General features: G+C 31.4%; 9 protein-coding genes across 9 annotated transcripts; 3 read left to right on the top strand and 6 right to left on the bottom strand.

Moving 5' to 3' along the window:
- Positions 1–57: 57 nt before the first annotated feature.
- On the top strand, positions 58–582 carry TVAGG3_0597220 (structural constituent of ribosome; the record flags this gene model as incomplete). The annotated part of the gene is made up of 1 exon (XM_001302890.2): positions 70–348. The coding sequence occupies one exon, from the start codon at positions 70–72 to the stop codon at positions 346–348; it is 279 nt and encodes a 92-aa protein (XP_001302891.1).
- Positions 583–754: 172 nt separating this feature from the next.
- Positions 755–2,874, bottom strand: TVAGG3_0597210 (HID1 family; the record flags this gene model as incomplete). Its single annotated transcript, XM_001302889.1, has 1 exon — positions 756–2,852. One exon carries the CDS (start codon positions 2,850–2,852, stop codon positions 756–758), a length of 2,097 nt encoding a protein of 698 aa, XP_001302890.1.
- A 246-nt stretch (positions 2,875–3,120) lies between these two features.
- On the top strand, positions 3,121–4,187 carry TVAGG3_0597200 (charged multivesicular body protein family; the record flags this gene model as incomplete). Its single annotated transcript, XM_001302888.1, has 1 exon — positions 3,121–4,182. The coding sequence occupies one exon, from the start codon at positions 3,121–3,123 to the stop codon at positions 4,180–4,182; it is 1,062 nt and encodes a 353-aa protein (XP_001302889.1).
- A 70-nt stretch (positions 4,188–4,257) lies between these two features.
- Positions 4,258–6,217, bottom strand: TVAGG3_0597190 (spectrin binding; the record flags this gene model as incomplete). Its single annotated transcript, XM_001302887.1, has 1 exon — positions 4,370–6,217. The coding sequence occupies one exon, from the start codon at positions 6,215–6,217 to the stop codon at positions 4,370–4,372; it is 1,848 nt and encodes a 615-aa protein (XP_001302888.1).
- A 292-nt stretch (positions 6,218–6,509) lies between these two features.
- On the bottom strand, positions 6,510–7,457 carry TVAGG3_0597180 (protein ubiquitination; the record flags this gene model as incomplete). Its single annotated transcript, XM_001302886.1, has 1 exon — positions 6,510–7,457. One exon carries the CDS (start codon positions 7,455–7,457, stop codon positions 6,510–6,512), a length of 948 nt encoding a protein of 315 aa, XP_001302887.1.
- A 1,319-nt stretch (positions 7,458–8,776) lies between these two features.
- Positions 8,777–10,245, bottom strand: TVAGG3_0597170 (uncharacterized protein; the record flags this gene model as incomplete). The annotated part of the gene is made up of 1 exon (XM_001302885.1): positions 8,875–10,242. One exon carries the CDS (start codon positions 10,240–10,242, stop codon positions 8,875–8,877), a length of 1,368 nt encoding a protein of 455 aa, XP_001302886.1.
- A 419-nt stretch (positions 10,246–10,664) lies between these two features.
- On the bottom strand, positions 10,665–12,482 carry TVAGG3_0597160 (spectrin binding; the record flags this gene model as incomplete). The annotated part of the gene is made up of 1 exon (XM_001302884.1): positions 10,665–12,482. One exon carries the CDS (start codon positions 12,480–12,482, stop codon positions 10,665–10,667), a length of 1,818 nt encoding a protein of 605 aa, XP_001302885.1.
- A 117-nt stretch (positions 12,483–12,599) lies between these two features.
- TVAGG3_0597150 (spectrin binding) lies at positions 12,600–12,779 on the bottom strand (the record flags this gene model as incomplete). The annotated part of the gene is made up of 1 exon (XM_001302883.1): positions 12,600–12,779. The coding sequence occupies one exon, from the start codon at positions 12,777–12,779 to the stop codon at positions 12,600–12,602; it is 180 nt and encodes a 59-aa protein (XP_001302884.1).
- Positions 12,780–13,443: 664 nt separating this feature from the next.
- Positions 13,444–14,109, top strand: TVAGG3_0597140 (protein ubiquitination; the record flags this gene model as incomplete). Its single annotated transcript, XM_001302882.1, has 1 exon — positions 13,444–14,109. One exon carries the CDS (start codon positions 13,444–13,446, stop codon positions 14,107–14,109), a length of 666 nt encoding a protein of 221 aa, XP_001302883.1.
- Positions 14,110–15,021: the final 912 nt, after the last annotated feature.

Here is a 15,021-nt window from a genome sequence, read left to right as displayed (position 1 = left end):
GCAACTAAAATTCCCACCGATTCAAAATTGAGACCAACGTTAAAAAGTGACTTATGGTCGACCTTTTCGATGGCTCGTAGAACAAAGAAAGTAGGTATCTGTGGCAAGTACGGCGTACGTTATGGTGCCTCTCTCCGTAAGACAATCAAGAAGATCGAAATCTCACAGCGCAAGAAATACCCATGCGCCTTCTGTGGCAAGGATTCTGTCAAGCGTAATGCTGTTGGCATTTGGACATGCACAAAGTGTGGTAAGGCCGTTGCTGGTGGTGCTTACACACCTACAACACCAGCTGCTCTTACAGCTCGTGCTGCTTACAAGCGTATTCGCGAAGCACAGGCTAAATAAATAATTTCTTATAGATATATATTCTAATACAAAAAATGGTCTGTATTAGTGGATTTTAATTATAGGAAATTCCATACTTTGTAATAATCGTTAATATTTGCGTAATTTATCTTGGGATTGCGCTATTTTGACGTTTCATTATGATGTATAATATCTTGGGTTTATGGATCTTTATGATGTATAATACCTTTAATGCTTTTTATTTTTTTTTATTTTTATGAATTAAAAAAAAACACTAATAGTTTTATTAATTATGATAGTAAAGGGAAAACAATAGTTTTAAGGTGATGAGAAGAGAGAGTTCTGTAAATAATATAAAAAAATAAAAATTTGAGTGAAAAATTAAATTTTGGAGACATAAATCTTAACGTTATCTTGTATATCAAAACATAAATATCTTTATAACATTAATCTTCTAAGAATTTGGCTAATTCATCTTCGTCGTCGCTGCCAAATGGATTATCAAGCTCTTCAAGCGTCTTTGCGTGTTTTACAGGTGCCTGCAACTGATCTGGCTCCGAAACTTCTTTGATTTGCAATTTCGGATTTCGAATTTTTGAAATTGCGGGCTTTGTAGCTTCAATGATTGATTGTGCGCTACTTTGTTGGACAGGCGTTTGTTCGATGGCCTTGTATTGTTGTACTTCCGGTTCACTTTCTTCTTTTTCTTCAATTTCGTTTTTCTTCTGTTGTTCTGCTTGGTTTATGATACCAGTAGCGAAGCTTTCTGTTGGTGCAGGCTCTGTTGATAACGATTCCTCTGGAACAGGGTTTGGAATGGCTTTTTCATTCCCTGGAGATTTGAATGTCAAGAAATTCAAATGATAGAACTCTGCTTCGTCGGGGAATACTCTCCAGAGCAAAATACGAGACCAATCGTACCAAATTGTTTCAACTTCGGCTCCCATCGTAAATGAAGTCTGAGGAACAGGCGAATCAGCAAATTCTATCAGTATCGGAGCCATAGCATTCTGTAGAACAGCATCTGCGTTCTTTTCCTTTGATTTGAGAGGTTCATCCGCTGCATCAAGAAGTTTTTTGATTTTTTCAGCCGGTTTTCGCCATTCTGGAAGAGCTGATGCTGCAAGTGAGTCAATAATTACACGGTGGACAATACCGTAGAGGAGAATTGACTTTTTGCCAAGAGTTTGGAATCTTATAAACTGATAAATGGAATTCAAGAGCCTGGCGATTGGCAATTTGCTTTCTGGATGCTCAGCGGCCTTGGACTTAAAGAAAAGTCTGAGTATTTCGTAGATTCTGTTCGCATTAAAGAAAGATAAGTGGGCTGTCGTCGAAGAAAGGTTTTGGATGATCGCGGTTACGAGAGGAGCAAGAGGAAATGCGGATTTGAAGTCTTTTATCAAAGGAAATGTGATGATTTCGATGATTAAATCTGCATATGTTCCTCTGTGAGGTCTTTGCTCTTTAATTTGAAGTGTTTCAACAAATGGATCATTCAGAGTAAGTAATGAGTGAAAATCTGATGTCAAATGGCTGATTATTAGTAAAATTATTGAATGAATAAAAGTAATTGAGCCATTATCCATTTTATATCTGAAAAGTAGAAGTAAAACTTCTATGTATTTCTGTGCGAGTTTGTTTGTGTCGATAAATTTGAGAAAAGTTGGGAATCTGAGTATTACAGTATATAATAGCGAAATTAGTTGATCTGAACAGGCCAAAACTCGTCCTGGAAGTCCTGTAGGATATATATTATCTGTTAATGTCAGTAATGGCTCGAACGCCCTATGAATTATGTTCTGTTCGACACATGAAAGAGCAGTTTTCCAAGTATTGCAGCAATAGATTGGTAAAATGGAAGCAGTGATCAGAGCTCTGACGTATTTGAGAATCGGTTCAGATCGTGTCGTTAATATTGCTTTTGGAATAAATTCAAATAAAACAGGAAGAAAGGCCTTGGCAGGGAAAATATCAAAAGAAAGCAAGTATTGCGATGGATCTGACTTTACGGGGTATGTAAATGCTTCAGCCTGTTGTACAAAGAGCAATGTTTTCACAAAAGTAATATTTGCTTGTAATTCATCAGAATAGCAATTAAATATCGAATCTGTCATATTGAGAAGTCTGAATTCCGCTAATAAAACTTGGTGAAGAGGCAGAGATTGCTTTAAATATAGAGTTGGAGCTTTAAACCATGGAGATATTTTCTGTGGGAGCCCAGATATGCTAAGAAGTAAGCATATCATATCGGAATACATGCTGAAATCGAGATACATCGAGTCATTTTGGATTTCATTTTCGGCCAATTTGATTTCTCGAGTAAAAGCATCGGTAATACATCGTACTAATTCAGCGAAATTGTCAGGGCGCTTGTCACGAACTTCTTGGAGCAATAAAATGTCTTCTTTAGTCATTTCAGAAGTATTAAAACTTGTAATGTTGAACGAAGCCCAAATTGGATGAGCAGGTGGACATGCACCAGAAAGGAGAGTTCTTAAGAAAGCAGGAATTGCATCTGATGAAGATAAAGCGCCGCCCATTTCAAATCTTCAGTCAGTTTTGTCAAATTTCATCGTAAATTTATTCATTGATTTGTACTATCTGTAAAAATATTAAATCATTCTAATTTTTTAGATTCGGATTTTGATGTTTGTTGAAAACTGACAACTTTACATGGCAGTGCCTTTTATCAGATTGTTTTGATTTTTTAAAAAAGTATTAAACGGTTAGATATAGATTTGTGTTTATGAAAATTTTAGAATTGAATACTATTCATTGAAATTTTTGTCATGTAAATAACAGTTCACAATGCAATACATTAAAGCGAAAGAATTGCTGAATGAGACACTTCAACTCGAACAATATCCTTCAATGTATCGTCAGATACCTGATAGATCATGCAATCCCAAGTTTTATGATGCCCAAATTCAATTTTGGAGTAAATTCTTGATTGACTGGAGTAAAAGGTACAATGTTGTATCATTTCATGCAACAAAGCTCGAAGAAACCTTAATGTGGAATGATATATACCCACCTCTTGCTCCAACATTAAAAACTCTATTAAAGTCCAAAATTATTCAAAAGTCATCGAAATTTGTCATCAAAAGATCTTTACTGAGTTCAATTATTGCATCTATGAGATGCGAAGACCCTAGTGACTATGAAAATATTGAATATAACTTTTATCAGAATTTTGAACAAATTTCACGCACTGTCCGTGATAACATTATGAAAAACGTACGGCCATCATACGATTTAGTCATATCTGACGAAGAACTCATTGAAAAATTTAATATTACTTCGATTTCCCATTTATCGAATGTATTAGAGAAAAATCGCTACGCTTCTAGACTTCCTGATGGAGGATTTTTGTTCTCAAGTGATATAATCACGACTCCACCACAAAATCAAATTTCTCTATTTTTAGCATTGAAAAAATCAATTTATCAGATGAAAAAGAAGATAAAATCGATTGATGACATGATTTCTACAGCTCAAGATAATAAATACTTTGAAACTGCAAGAAAATTGCAACAAATAAAATCAAATGCAGAAGAACTACTTAAAAATGGAGAAAAAGCAAATAATATCTTACAAAAAGGCTTCTCACATGAAACTATTCTTAACCAGACTGAAAATTCCGTAAATTCTCTACAAAAATTCTTAATTTCTTCAATCGACCAATTAATGAAAGAAGTTGAGGTCGAAAGTAGAGATCCACCAGAAAATTTCGGTCATCAAAAGGAAGAAAATGAAGAAACCCAAAAATTTGAAAATGATGCTTCAGATCCGCATCCTAATGAAGCTCACAATGTTGGAAATGATGACTTTGATCTTGGTTTCATGCCAACGCGTAGTGTTTACAAATAATCTTAAAATAATTTTAAAAAATATTTTTTTGTTTGATTTAAATTTTCTAAATTTTTATAAAATAAAATAAAAAACATGATTTTCAAGATTAATCAAATGAAAATTCTGGAATTAATTTTCATATCGAGGTATTTTTTGTTGTTAACTACAGATTAATAGCATTATTTGGAAATGGTTCATTCTTTCGTTATATTATGATACAATTCGAAAAAGTATAATTGATGAAATTATGATAATATTGGGAAAATGTTTTTCCTTCATTGTTTGTTCTATTTGTAATTGCAGCAGATTCACCATTTATAACTTGTGCATTGATATTTGCTCCATATGAAATTAGAAGCTTTTCTATCTCTTTTCTATCATATCTAATTGCATAATCGAGAGCTGATTTCCCTTCATTATCTGTTTCTTCAAGATTTGCACCATGCGAAATAAGAAATTCTGCTATTTCTTTATTATTTCTTTCAGCAGCAATGTGAAGTGCTGTTTTCCCATCCTTATCTTTCGCATCGATGTTAACTCCATGGGAAATCAGTAGTTCTGTCATTTCTTTTCTGTCATATTTCAAAGCATAATGGAGAGCAGTTTCGTCGTTTTTATCGGTTAAGTTGATATTTGCTCCATGAGAAATAAGTAGTTCTGCCATTTCTGTTTTATTTCCATCAGCTACAATATGAAGTGGCGTTTTTCCATTATTATCATGAGTGTTAATATTAATTCCGTTCAAAATGAGAAATTTTGCTATCTCTTCTTTATCATATATTAATGCTAAATGAAGAGTAGAATCATTGATTAGATCTTTATGAGCAACAAACACTTTAATAGTTTCTATACTATTTCTTTCAATTGCAATATGACAAGCGGTTTTTTCATTAATTCCATGTGAATCGATTCTGGCTCCATGAGAAATCAAGATTTCAGCAATCTCGGCGCTATTATTCCATGCAGCATCCATAATAGCAAACCATTCATAATTATAATCTCGAACAAAATTAACCCCGTATGTAGTGATATAATCAACTGTTTCTCTACTACTATTTACTGCAGAATAACAAAGATGGGTTTTTGATGAATGTCCTATTGCATTAACATTTGCTCCATGTGAAATTAAATATTTACAAAGTTCTGGGAAATGAAAAGATGGTGATAAAACAAAGCAATTATTGATATCTTTTGTGATATCTAAATACATTAAGTATACTTGAAGATTATGATATCTACAACAATCTTCCAAATCGATTTTCAAATGGTATTCATTCATCAGAAAAGAAACAAAATCGATATTATGAGAAATAATTGCGCATTCCATGCATTCCTTGTAAGGTCTTTGGAATTTGAGGCACTCGTTCATAATATCTGGAACGCCGCTCAAAAAAGAAAATTGAAGGCATTTTTCTGTTATTTCTGAGTTAAATTTTGTTCTCAGGAACTTAAAACATCTGATGGCACCATAGTAACAGCATAATTCAAGTAATGAATATCCCAATAATGAATAAGGATAAAAATTGCTTTTCACTCTCTGATATTTATCAAATCCATCCTGCTCTGTATAAAATATAAATGATCCTAAATCATCAAGCACTAATGATCTGCAAATTGGATTACTTTCATGAATATCTAATGAGTAATTAATGTTTTTATTTTTATCATTTGTTTTTTCCTCTTTTTCAAAATATATTTCATCCCAAATGAAATATTTGATGTACCTTTCTTTTAAATATGATTCGTATGTCTTATATTTTGATTGATTATATGTAGAAGAAAAAATTTGTTGAATTTTGTAATTCTCTGCTGTTTTTCTGAATAATTCCCAATATGACTTCATATATCGGTTATTTAACTTTGCTACATTGCATATCACCTCAAGGATCTGAGATGGTAAAAACATTTTTGTATCAATTAATTTGATTTTAATTTGTTTGTATATTTTGTCAATTTCAGCTTCATCTTGTGTATTTAACCTGTACAATGCACAAAATGTGTTACAATAATCTTTACTTAAATCTATTAGCTCATTGTGTTGAATTTTATTCATCTGTTATTTTGAATAACCGAAAAATCCTCTCAATTTGAAGTTGTTTTTACAACATTTTTTTGAAGAATTTTATCATTATTATATATCTATTTGATAAGATAAATATCATACTATATGCGAATGTTTTTATCTTTATGAAAAAATGTTAAAAAAATTGTCAATTCGGATATGGATATTTCAAAATCCTGAAATATTAGACAAAAATAATCTTTTTCACCTATTACGTTTGAATATTACTGATATATAAAATCTGGATTTGTTTGATTATCATTGGAAAAATTTACATTTTATTTTAGACTATATTGCAGAGTGAAAGATGTCTTAAACCATAATGATCATTTTTATGAGATCGCAGAATTCTGATGATTTCTTTATATTTATTTATTTTTACATAATGAATTGCTGGTTTCTTGTCGTTGTCTTTTATGTGAATATTTGCATCAAGTGATATAAGTAATTCAACTGCATCTTTAGAGTTACCCATTGCTGCATAATGTAGTGCTGTTTTTCCTTCTAAATTTTTTTCATTGATATTTAAACCTTGAGAAATAAGATATATTATTGTGTTAGTTAAATTGTTCTTTGCTGCATAATGGAGTGTAGTATTGCCATAAAAATCTTTTGCATGAATATCTGCACCACATGATATAAAATATTTCGTCATTTCTTCGTTTGAATTTTCTAATGACAAATAGAGAACATTCCTATCAGCACTATCTTTTACATTAATATCAGCACCATTGGATATAAGTATCTTTGCATTTTTAATTTTATTTTTGCCTGCAGCAACAAGAAGTGGCGGTGTTATTTTTTTATTATTTTTTATTTTAGCCCCAAGTGAAATTAAAAACCGAACGATTTCTTCATTACCCCTACCTGCTGCGATATGAATGGGAGAATGGCTTGATTTATATCCAGTATTAATATTTGCTCCATTTAAAACAAGATATTCTAATAAATCCAAACTTTCCACTTTTATTGAATTAATCAGAGCAGTATCAGACAAAACCACTGTATTGATATCAATTCCATGCTGCATGAAATAATTAACAAGTGATTTAAGACGAAAGTATGGCAAATTAACAAAACACACTGAAATTTCTCTTGTTTGATCTAAATATACAAAAAATGCTTGAATATTATCGAACATAATACACAAGACAAAATCGATTTTGAGTTGATATTCATTCATCAGAAAACAAACAAAATCGATGTTGTGTGAAATTATTGCGTTTTTCATGCATTTATAATTTGTTTTTTTGTATTTCAAGCACTCGCTAATAATGTCCGGATTTCCACTCAAAAAAGAAAATTCAAGGCAAATATCAGTTATTTTAGTATTGAGTTCTGATATCAAATATTTAAAACAGCGAACTGAACCATGATAACAACATAATTCAATAATAGTATATCCCTCATGTCTGCTTGGGTAGAAAATACTATTTAGTGTCCGATATTGAATATATTTTTCTTTTTTGGTAAATGCTATGAATGTTTTAATATCATCATACATTATACTATTGAAAATGGTATTTTCTTGGTGTATTCGAAACATTTTATTTGTGCATATACATTTCTCAATAATTCCTTCTGATAAATACTCAAGGTTATTTTTCTGGCATGCAACATTTAAAGTAAAGATTTCTGATATTGACCACTCTCGATTTTGAAGATTTTTGCTCTTGAATTTTCCAGGTTTAATATAGTATGTATTATAAACTTCTGATATCCTTTTAAAAATTTTTAAATACGAAGTGAAGTATCTATTGTTGTATAGTGCTGCTTTACAGATAATTTGTTGAATATCAGTTGGAGAGAACATCTTCGTATCGATAAATCTATTTTTGATTATCCGGAAAATATATTCTAATTCATCTTCTCTAAATGTATTGAGCCTGTATAACTCATTCATAATCACATAATATTCTTTACTCAACTCCAAAAGCTCAATGTATTGAAGATCCATTATTATTTTTCAAACCGCAATTTTTTCACAATTAATATAGATTTTTACAACATTTTTTATATTCATTTTGCATTATCAGTGGTTCATATAATATAATATGATGAAGTAACAGTATTCTGGATGTCTCTTAATGATTGTAATTAATTATTTTAAAAGAAACTGCATATTGATAGTTTTTATAAATTTATAATTGGGGAATATAGATTGTTTATGCCGCATTGGCGTTTTAATTGTTGTCCTTCAATATTTTCAGAGAAAATCACGTGTAAATTGCCAAAAAATATTTATACCTCTTAGAGATTGATGCCAACTATTATCAGGGATTTAAATTTTAGGATGAGATGCAGAAGGATCAACTATCATGCATAAATACTCAAGATTTCTCATTACCAAGAACGACATATCGAACCTTAAAATAATCACTTTGTAAATTGTGACGCAAGGTCCTCAGAATTTTCTTAATATGACGAAATAAACTATTCAAAATTGAAAGAAAACGGTTATGACATCAATATGATTTCGACTTCAAGATAACCCTAATAATTCTTGATTAACATGTAACATCTGATTTATTTGGGCTTAATATTTATATTGGCAGAATACAGAAAGTTTTAAATTTAAAAATTTGATGAAGATAATATCAATAAATAAATATGTTAATTATAGATAAGAGATAAATCTAATATATTTATTACGCATATGAGGCAATCAAATCAGATAAATTCTGAGCTAAAATTGAAATTTTTTCATCTTCTGATTCAACAAGTTCAATAATTGATTCTTTTTCAGATACATCTAATACATCCAATGAATCTTCAAAATTATTTTGAGAAACTGACTTCTGAACTCTCATTAGAATGAATTCAAGGGCAAAAACAGGATTGTCGTCTCCAAGGAAGTTAATAGCGATCTTTAATGATGATTCATCAGTAACCATAGTATAATTTATATCATCTTTAGCGAGATTACATAATAATTGTAGATATTGCTGCTGACACCCGATTTCAATTGAATCTTGTAATAATTTATTAAGTATCATTTGATTACATATAGAATCTATCTGTTTGTTGTAAATTTTTCGCTCAGATAGAAGAGTTAATAAATAAATTCCATCTTCGGCAATATTTACCCATTTGTATAGATTATATAGTTGTTCTAGAATATATGATATCATAAAAACTATTCCATATATTGATATTTCATAATCAAAATCTGATTTAATTTGAAGAATGGATTTTGACAGTTTTATGACATTGGAAAAGGCATCTTTATATTGCATGATGTTGTTTATGTATTTATCGTAAATATCAATTCCTTGAAAAACTTCGAAGAAAATTTCGGGAAATCTTGTACAAGAATTCAATGCTAGTAAACAATCATTCATTTTTCGTAAGTCTTTAGATATTGTTCTGTCTCTTTTCATTGTATCTTCTTTTGATGAGATTGAAATTTTTGGAATTATAGAAATAGCGTGATTTATAATAGAACTGACGATTTGTGGCATAGCATCATATTCTATGGATGGATTCTTGACTAAATTATAAAGATAGCTGCAAAAACATGGAAAATTTTGAAAAAGTTCATAAGCCATGTCAAGATTGAATTTTTCGTAAACATGTGCAAATGACTCTGAATTTTCATGCATTAAACTAGACATTAAATTAAAAATACCTATTTTTGTGATCATATTTGACGAATTTGGAGGTATTGAATCGAATAACTTGCAAAAATGATCAAATCTATCGATAAGTAAAGGAATAAATGAACTTCTATTGTATCTTGGGTTTTCCATAATAACATTATATATTGTTCGATAAAGAGCTTTGTGAAAATCGGTATCAATGTATTTTTCGTTAAGACAGAAGTCGAGAAGTAGCACCAAATCGTCTTGTTTGAATATATTATGTGGAAAATCTGCTTCTGGATTTCGTTTTAAGCACCTATTAAGGATTTTAACTAAATAAACAGCATGCTCCTGGTTCATTTCTTCTTCAAGGCTCATTTTGTGGAGTTGTTCAAGTACAGGTTCATAAGAATCAATGAAAACAGTCGAATTCATATGTAAAATATTGAGAATATTCACAAAAATTTTTGAGTAATACAAATCAATTTTTTAAGGATATAGGCATGATTTAATTCAGCGCGAATGTATTCATTATATACTTTAGTTCGTGTATGGACTTATCAAATAGGAAACACCCTTTTATGTTGCCGAGATGACAAGATTCTTTTGTTCAAAAATTCATTTTCCCTTTTAAATTATTTTTTCATGGAGAAAATAGAATCAATGATTCGTTTACGATGATAACACAAAAATAAGATAATAGCTTCATGCTTGATGGTGTACATAAGCCCATCTGACTTTAATTCAAATATCTCAAAGCCAATCGAAAATCGTCATTGAAAATACACTTTAAACAACAAAATTGAAGGTCGTGCCATGAAAAAATAAAATAATATAATAAAAAGAGAAAAAAAGTTTTAATTTTCACAGAAGATTGCACAAGCTCCATATACATCTTTCTTGCAGATTGGGCATTGCTTTAATGTTGCGAGTCTTTCATGTTGGCAAGCATCGCAAATGCAAAGGTGTCCGCAAGGAAGTAAAGCAGCAGTTGCAGCTCTTCTTCTGCATAACAAACAGAATGTATCTTTAAGTTCTGTTTGTGTTTCTAATTTTTCTCCACTCTGATTCAATACTTCTGAAACATCAATCTTAATATCTTCCTTCTTATCACCTTTATCTTCACCCATCAACTGTTTCATGAACTTGGCGAATGTCAATCTAATTCCCTGCAAAGGAGTTCTTCCTTCTGAATTCATTTCTCTTGCGTTTGCTCCTTTCTTGATCAAAACTTCAACAAGTTGCTTGTTCATGTTCAATGAAGCAAAATGCAAAGGAGTATTGTTTCCTTCGCCTTTTGCCATGATATCTGATCCTTTTTCTATGAGTTGCAAAGCTGGTTTAGTTAAATCTAACTTGCAAGCATAATGTAATGGTGTTGTTCCATTGATATCACCGATATTTACATCGCATCCCATATCGATTAACATCATAATCAAATCAACATTCTTCATCTTTGTTGCTATGATTAATGGTGTTTCTCCATCTCCTGTCTTTGCATTGATATTTGCGTTGGCTTCCTTCAAGCACTTGATGACTTCGACTTGGTTCTTCTGTACTGCCTTGTGTAATGGTGTCATTCCTTGTCCGTCCTTGGAATTGACATCTGCACGTGCTTCAATCAATGCTTTGACAACAGGAACATCTCCACAAGCTGATGCCAATTCAAGTGGTGTTTCTCCATCATTATTCTTCATGTCTACGTCGGCGCCGGCCTTGATGAGGTTCTGGACAAGTTCGACATCTCCAAGAGTTGCTGCGAGGTGGAGAGCTGTCATGTTGTCGTTGTTCTGGGAGTTTGGAGGAACAGAAATGCCAATCAATGTGTTGATGACTTCTGTGTTGTGTAAAGGAATGGCGAGATGGAGAGCTGTGTTTCCGTTGTTGTCGCGGAGAGAAACATCAACGTTCTTGTCGGAAAGTGCGTTGATCATCTTGCAATCGCCTTTCTTGACGGCAATGTGCAAAGCTGATTCTCCGGCTTTGTTTTTAGAGTTAATGTCTGCACCGGAATTTACAAGGCATTCCATGGCTTCAACAGCGCCATTATTTGCGGCGTAGTGGATTGGAGTATCGCCCTTTGCATCTGTGCAGTTGACTTGGGCCATGAGTTTGATCAATGCTTCAATAACGGCAACGGAATTTGATGCGGCGGCTTGTTGGATTGGATGGCAGCCGTTTGCATCTTCGCTATCGACGTTACCACCGGAAGCCTTAAGGATGCCGAGAAGTGGAGCATGGCCTTTGGCTGAGATGATATGAGCAAGAGATTCTCCTGCAGCATTTGTAACACTTGGATCGCCACCAAGCTTTGTAAGAAGAAATTCGAAGCATTGAGCATTGCCGGAATCTGCGCAGAGCTCAACTGGAGTACGGCCTTGATCATCTTGTGCGTTCCAGTTAAGTCCTTTCTTAGCGAGAGATTTGAGTATAGCAATGTTGCCCATAGCAGCAAGGAAATGGGCTGGTGTCTGTTGTTTCTTGTTTTGAACTGTTAAATCTGTTGCATCGGCCTTAATGAAGGAAGCGACAGCATCGGATGAACCAGCAATAAGAGCTGTTAAGAATGGTGTGTTTCCTTCGGCATCAGGCATGTTGACTGTAGCTTTTGATCTGATAAGTAATTCGCATGTCTTTTTACGATTGTTTTTAGCAGCGTGGTGTAATGGTGTCATACCAGCAGCATCTTGGTTGTTGACTTGAGCTCCAGCTTTGATGAGTGCTTGGATTGCAGTATCTTGGCCGGCGATTGCACCATAGTGGATAGCCTGTAGGCCTCCAGCAGCTTGAACTTAGACATCTGCCTTAGCTTTGATAAGAGCACCTAAACATTTTTCTTTTCCTTCTTGAACGGCAAACATTAGAGGTGTAAGTCCATTGGCACCCGGCTTGTTAATATCAACTCCACCTGAAATGCATGCTTGCATCTGCTCAACATTATCTTCAGTGATAGCTTGGTAGATATCACTCATTTTTCTTACATTTTCGGTATACGTTATTTTAACTCAATTCTGCGCAACCATTGAATCAATGTTATTGTCATATAATGTATATATCAGACACATTAAATTAATAAGATTTCAGAGGAAAAATCAAGATGATTGCTATTGAAACAAAGATTTTGCGCGTCATGTCATGTATTTTCAATCTTGTGCCTATTGTCGCTTTCAATTTATTAAAGTTTCCATCAAAAATTTTAATCAAATTCTAAATTTTCTTTGAAAAAATGAAATTTAATGATAATATTGGTGTATTTGATATAGCTTGATTATGCAGCTATATGGCATATCGAACATTTAGAAGTTCATGTAAAAAAAACTCTCCGCTGTATATCCTCTCAATTTTGAGAGAGCTCTCAATTTATGTAATGATAATCATCAAAACTTATGCATTGATATACTTAGTCAAGCATCAAGATGATCAAGGCCGTACTCCAAGTTGAATACCCTAGTTTGATGAGGTGTTCTAAATAAAACTGCTAAAGATAACCATGATCAAGTTTGTTTCATTCCAATTGAAGTATTTGAATACCCTAGTCAAGCATCAAAACTTATTTGGAATGTCAATTCCAATAATATTTTACAAACTTCATCACAAATTATAGAATTTATTAAATCTAACAAAATACCTATCAAAATGACACTTCACATGATTGATATTTTTTCACAAATTCGTGCTAAAGATATTAAATTATTTACAGAACTTCACAAAAAGATATTAAACGAATTCTCATGCCTAATCAAACCGAAAAATGAGAAATTAGCGACATTATTATATTATAAATGTTTCAATTTTGAAATTTTCAAACCTGAAATAGAAGAAGAAGAAATTGTGAATTTATATTCAACAGAATCTCCTTTATACTATATTGCATGGGATAAAGTTGATGATCTTAAGAGTAAATTCCCAAACCTTGATATTAATTGGGAGATTAATGAAATCACACCACTTAATTGTTCAATTAAATATGGCTCAGAATTGTGTTTCAATTACTTGAAAAATTTAGGAGCTAAATACACTGATAACTCCGAAAAATATGCTGTTCAAGGCGGAAATAAAAACATTTTTATGGAAATGATAGAAGATGGTAAATCATTTGATAACATGATTGATACAGCATTGGATTATCATAACTATGAAATTGCTAACTACCTTAAATCAAATTTTGGACAAACTCCTGATTCAATAGCAGAAAGTATGTATTTCGGAAATTATGATGTTGCATCTTATTTACTTTCTAATGGAGAAGATATCAACAAAATTTATAGTTTCCTTCTGTTCATATTTATCATTGTTTTATAAAATTCTCTTTCTTTTCATATTTATCATTGTTTTATCGCATTACCTTTCTTTTCATATTTATCATTGTTTTATGAATTTCTCTTTCTTTTCATATTTATTATTGTTTTATGAATTTCTCTTTCTTTTCATATTTATCATTGTTTTATCACATTATCTTTCTTTTAATATCTATCATTGTTTTATGAATTTCTCTTTCTTCTCATATTTATCATTATTTTATTACATTCTCTTTCTTTTCATATTTATCATTGTTTTATGGAATTTTCTTTCTTTTCATATTTATTATTGTTTTATATAGTTTTCTTTTTATTCATATTCATCATTTTTTTATGATATCCTCTCAATATTAATGAATGCCCTCTTAGCATTGCAATCAAATTAAATTCAACAGAAATTGTCAAATTCTTAGTTGAACATGGTGCAGATGTTAACATGAAACTTATTTTCTTTCTTATTACATTTATCATTATTTTATGACATTTTCTTTCTTTTCATATTTATCATTGTTTTATTGGATTCTCTTTCTTTTCATGTTTATCATTGTTTTATTGCATTCTCTTTCTTTTCATATTTATCATTGTTTTATTGGATTCTCTTTCTTTTCATGTTTATCATTGTTTTATTGCATTCTCTTTCTTTTCATATTTATCAGTGCTTTATTACATTCTCTTTCTTTCCATATTTATCATTGTTTAGTGTAATTCTCTTTCTTTTCATATTTATCGTTGTTTTATGAAATTCTCTTTCTTTTCATATTTATCATTGTTCTATGGAATTCTCTTTCTTTTCATATTTATCAATATTTTATCTAATTCTCTTTCTTTTCATATTTATCATTGTTTTATTGGATTCCCTAGATATTCATATTTATCATTGTTTTATGGAATTTTCTTTCTTTTCATATTTATCATT

The sequence above is a fragment of the Trichomonas vaginalis genome, chromosome II, assembly GCF_026262505.1.
Source record: "Trichomonas vaginalis G3 chromosome II, whole genome shotgun sequence".
Classification (NCBI taxonomy): Eukaryota; Parabasalia; order Trichomonadida; family Trichomonadidae; genus Trichomonas; species Trichomonas vaginalis.
Note: the sequence above shows the minus strand (reverse complement) of the source record. Positions and strands in the feature narration are given on the sequence as shown.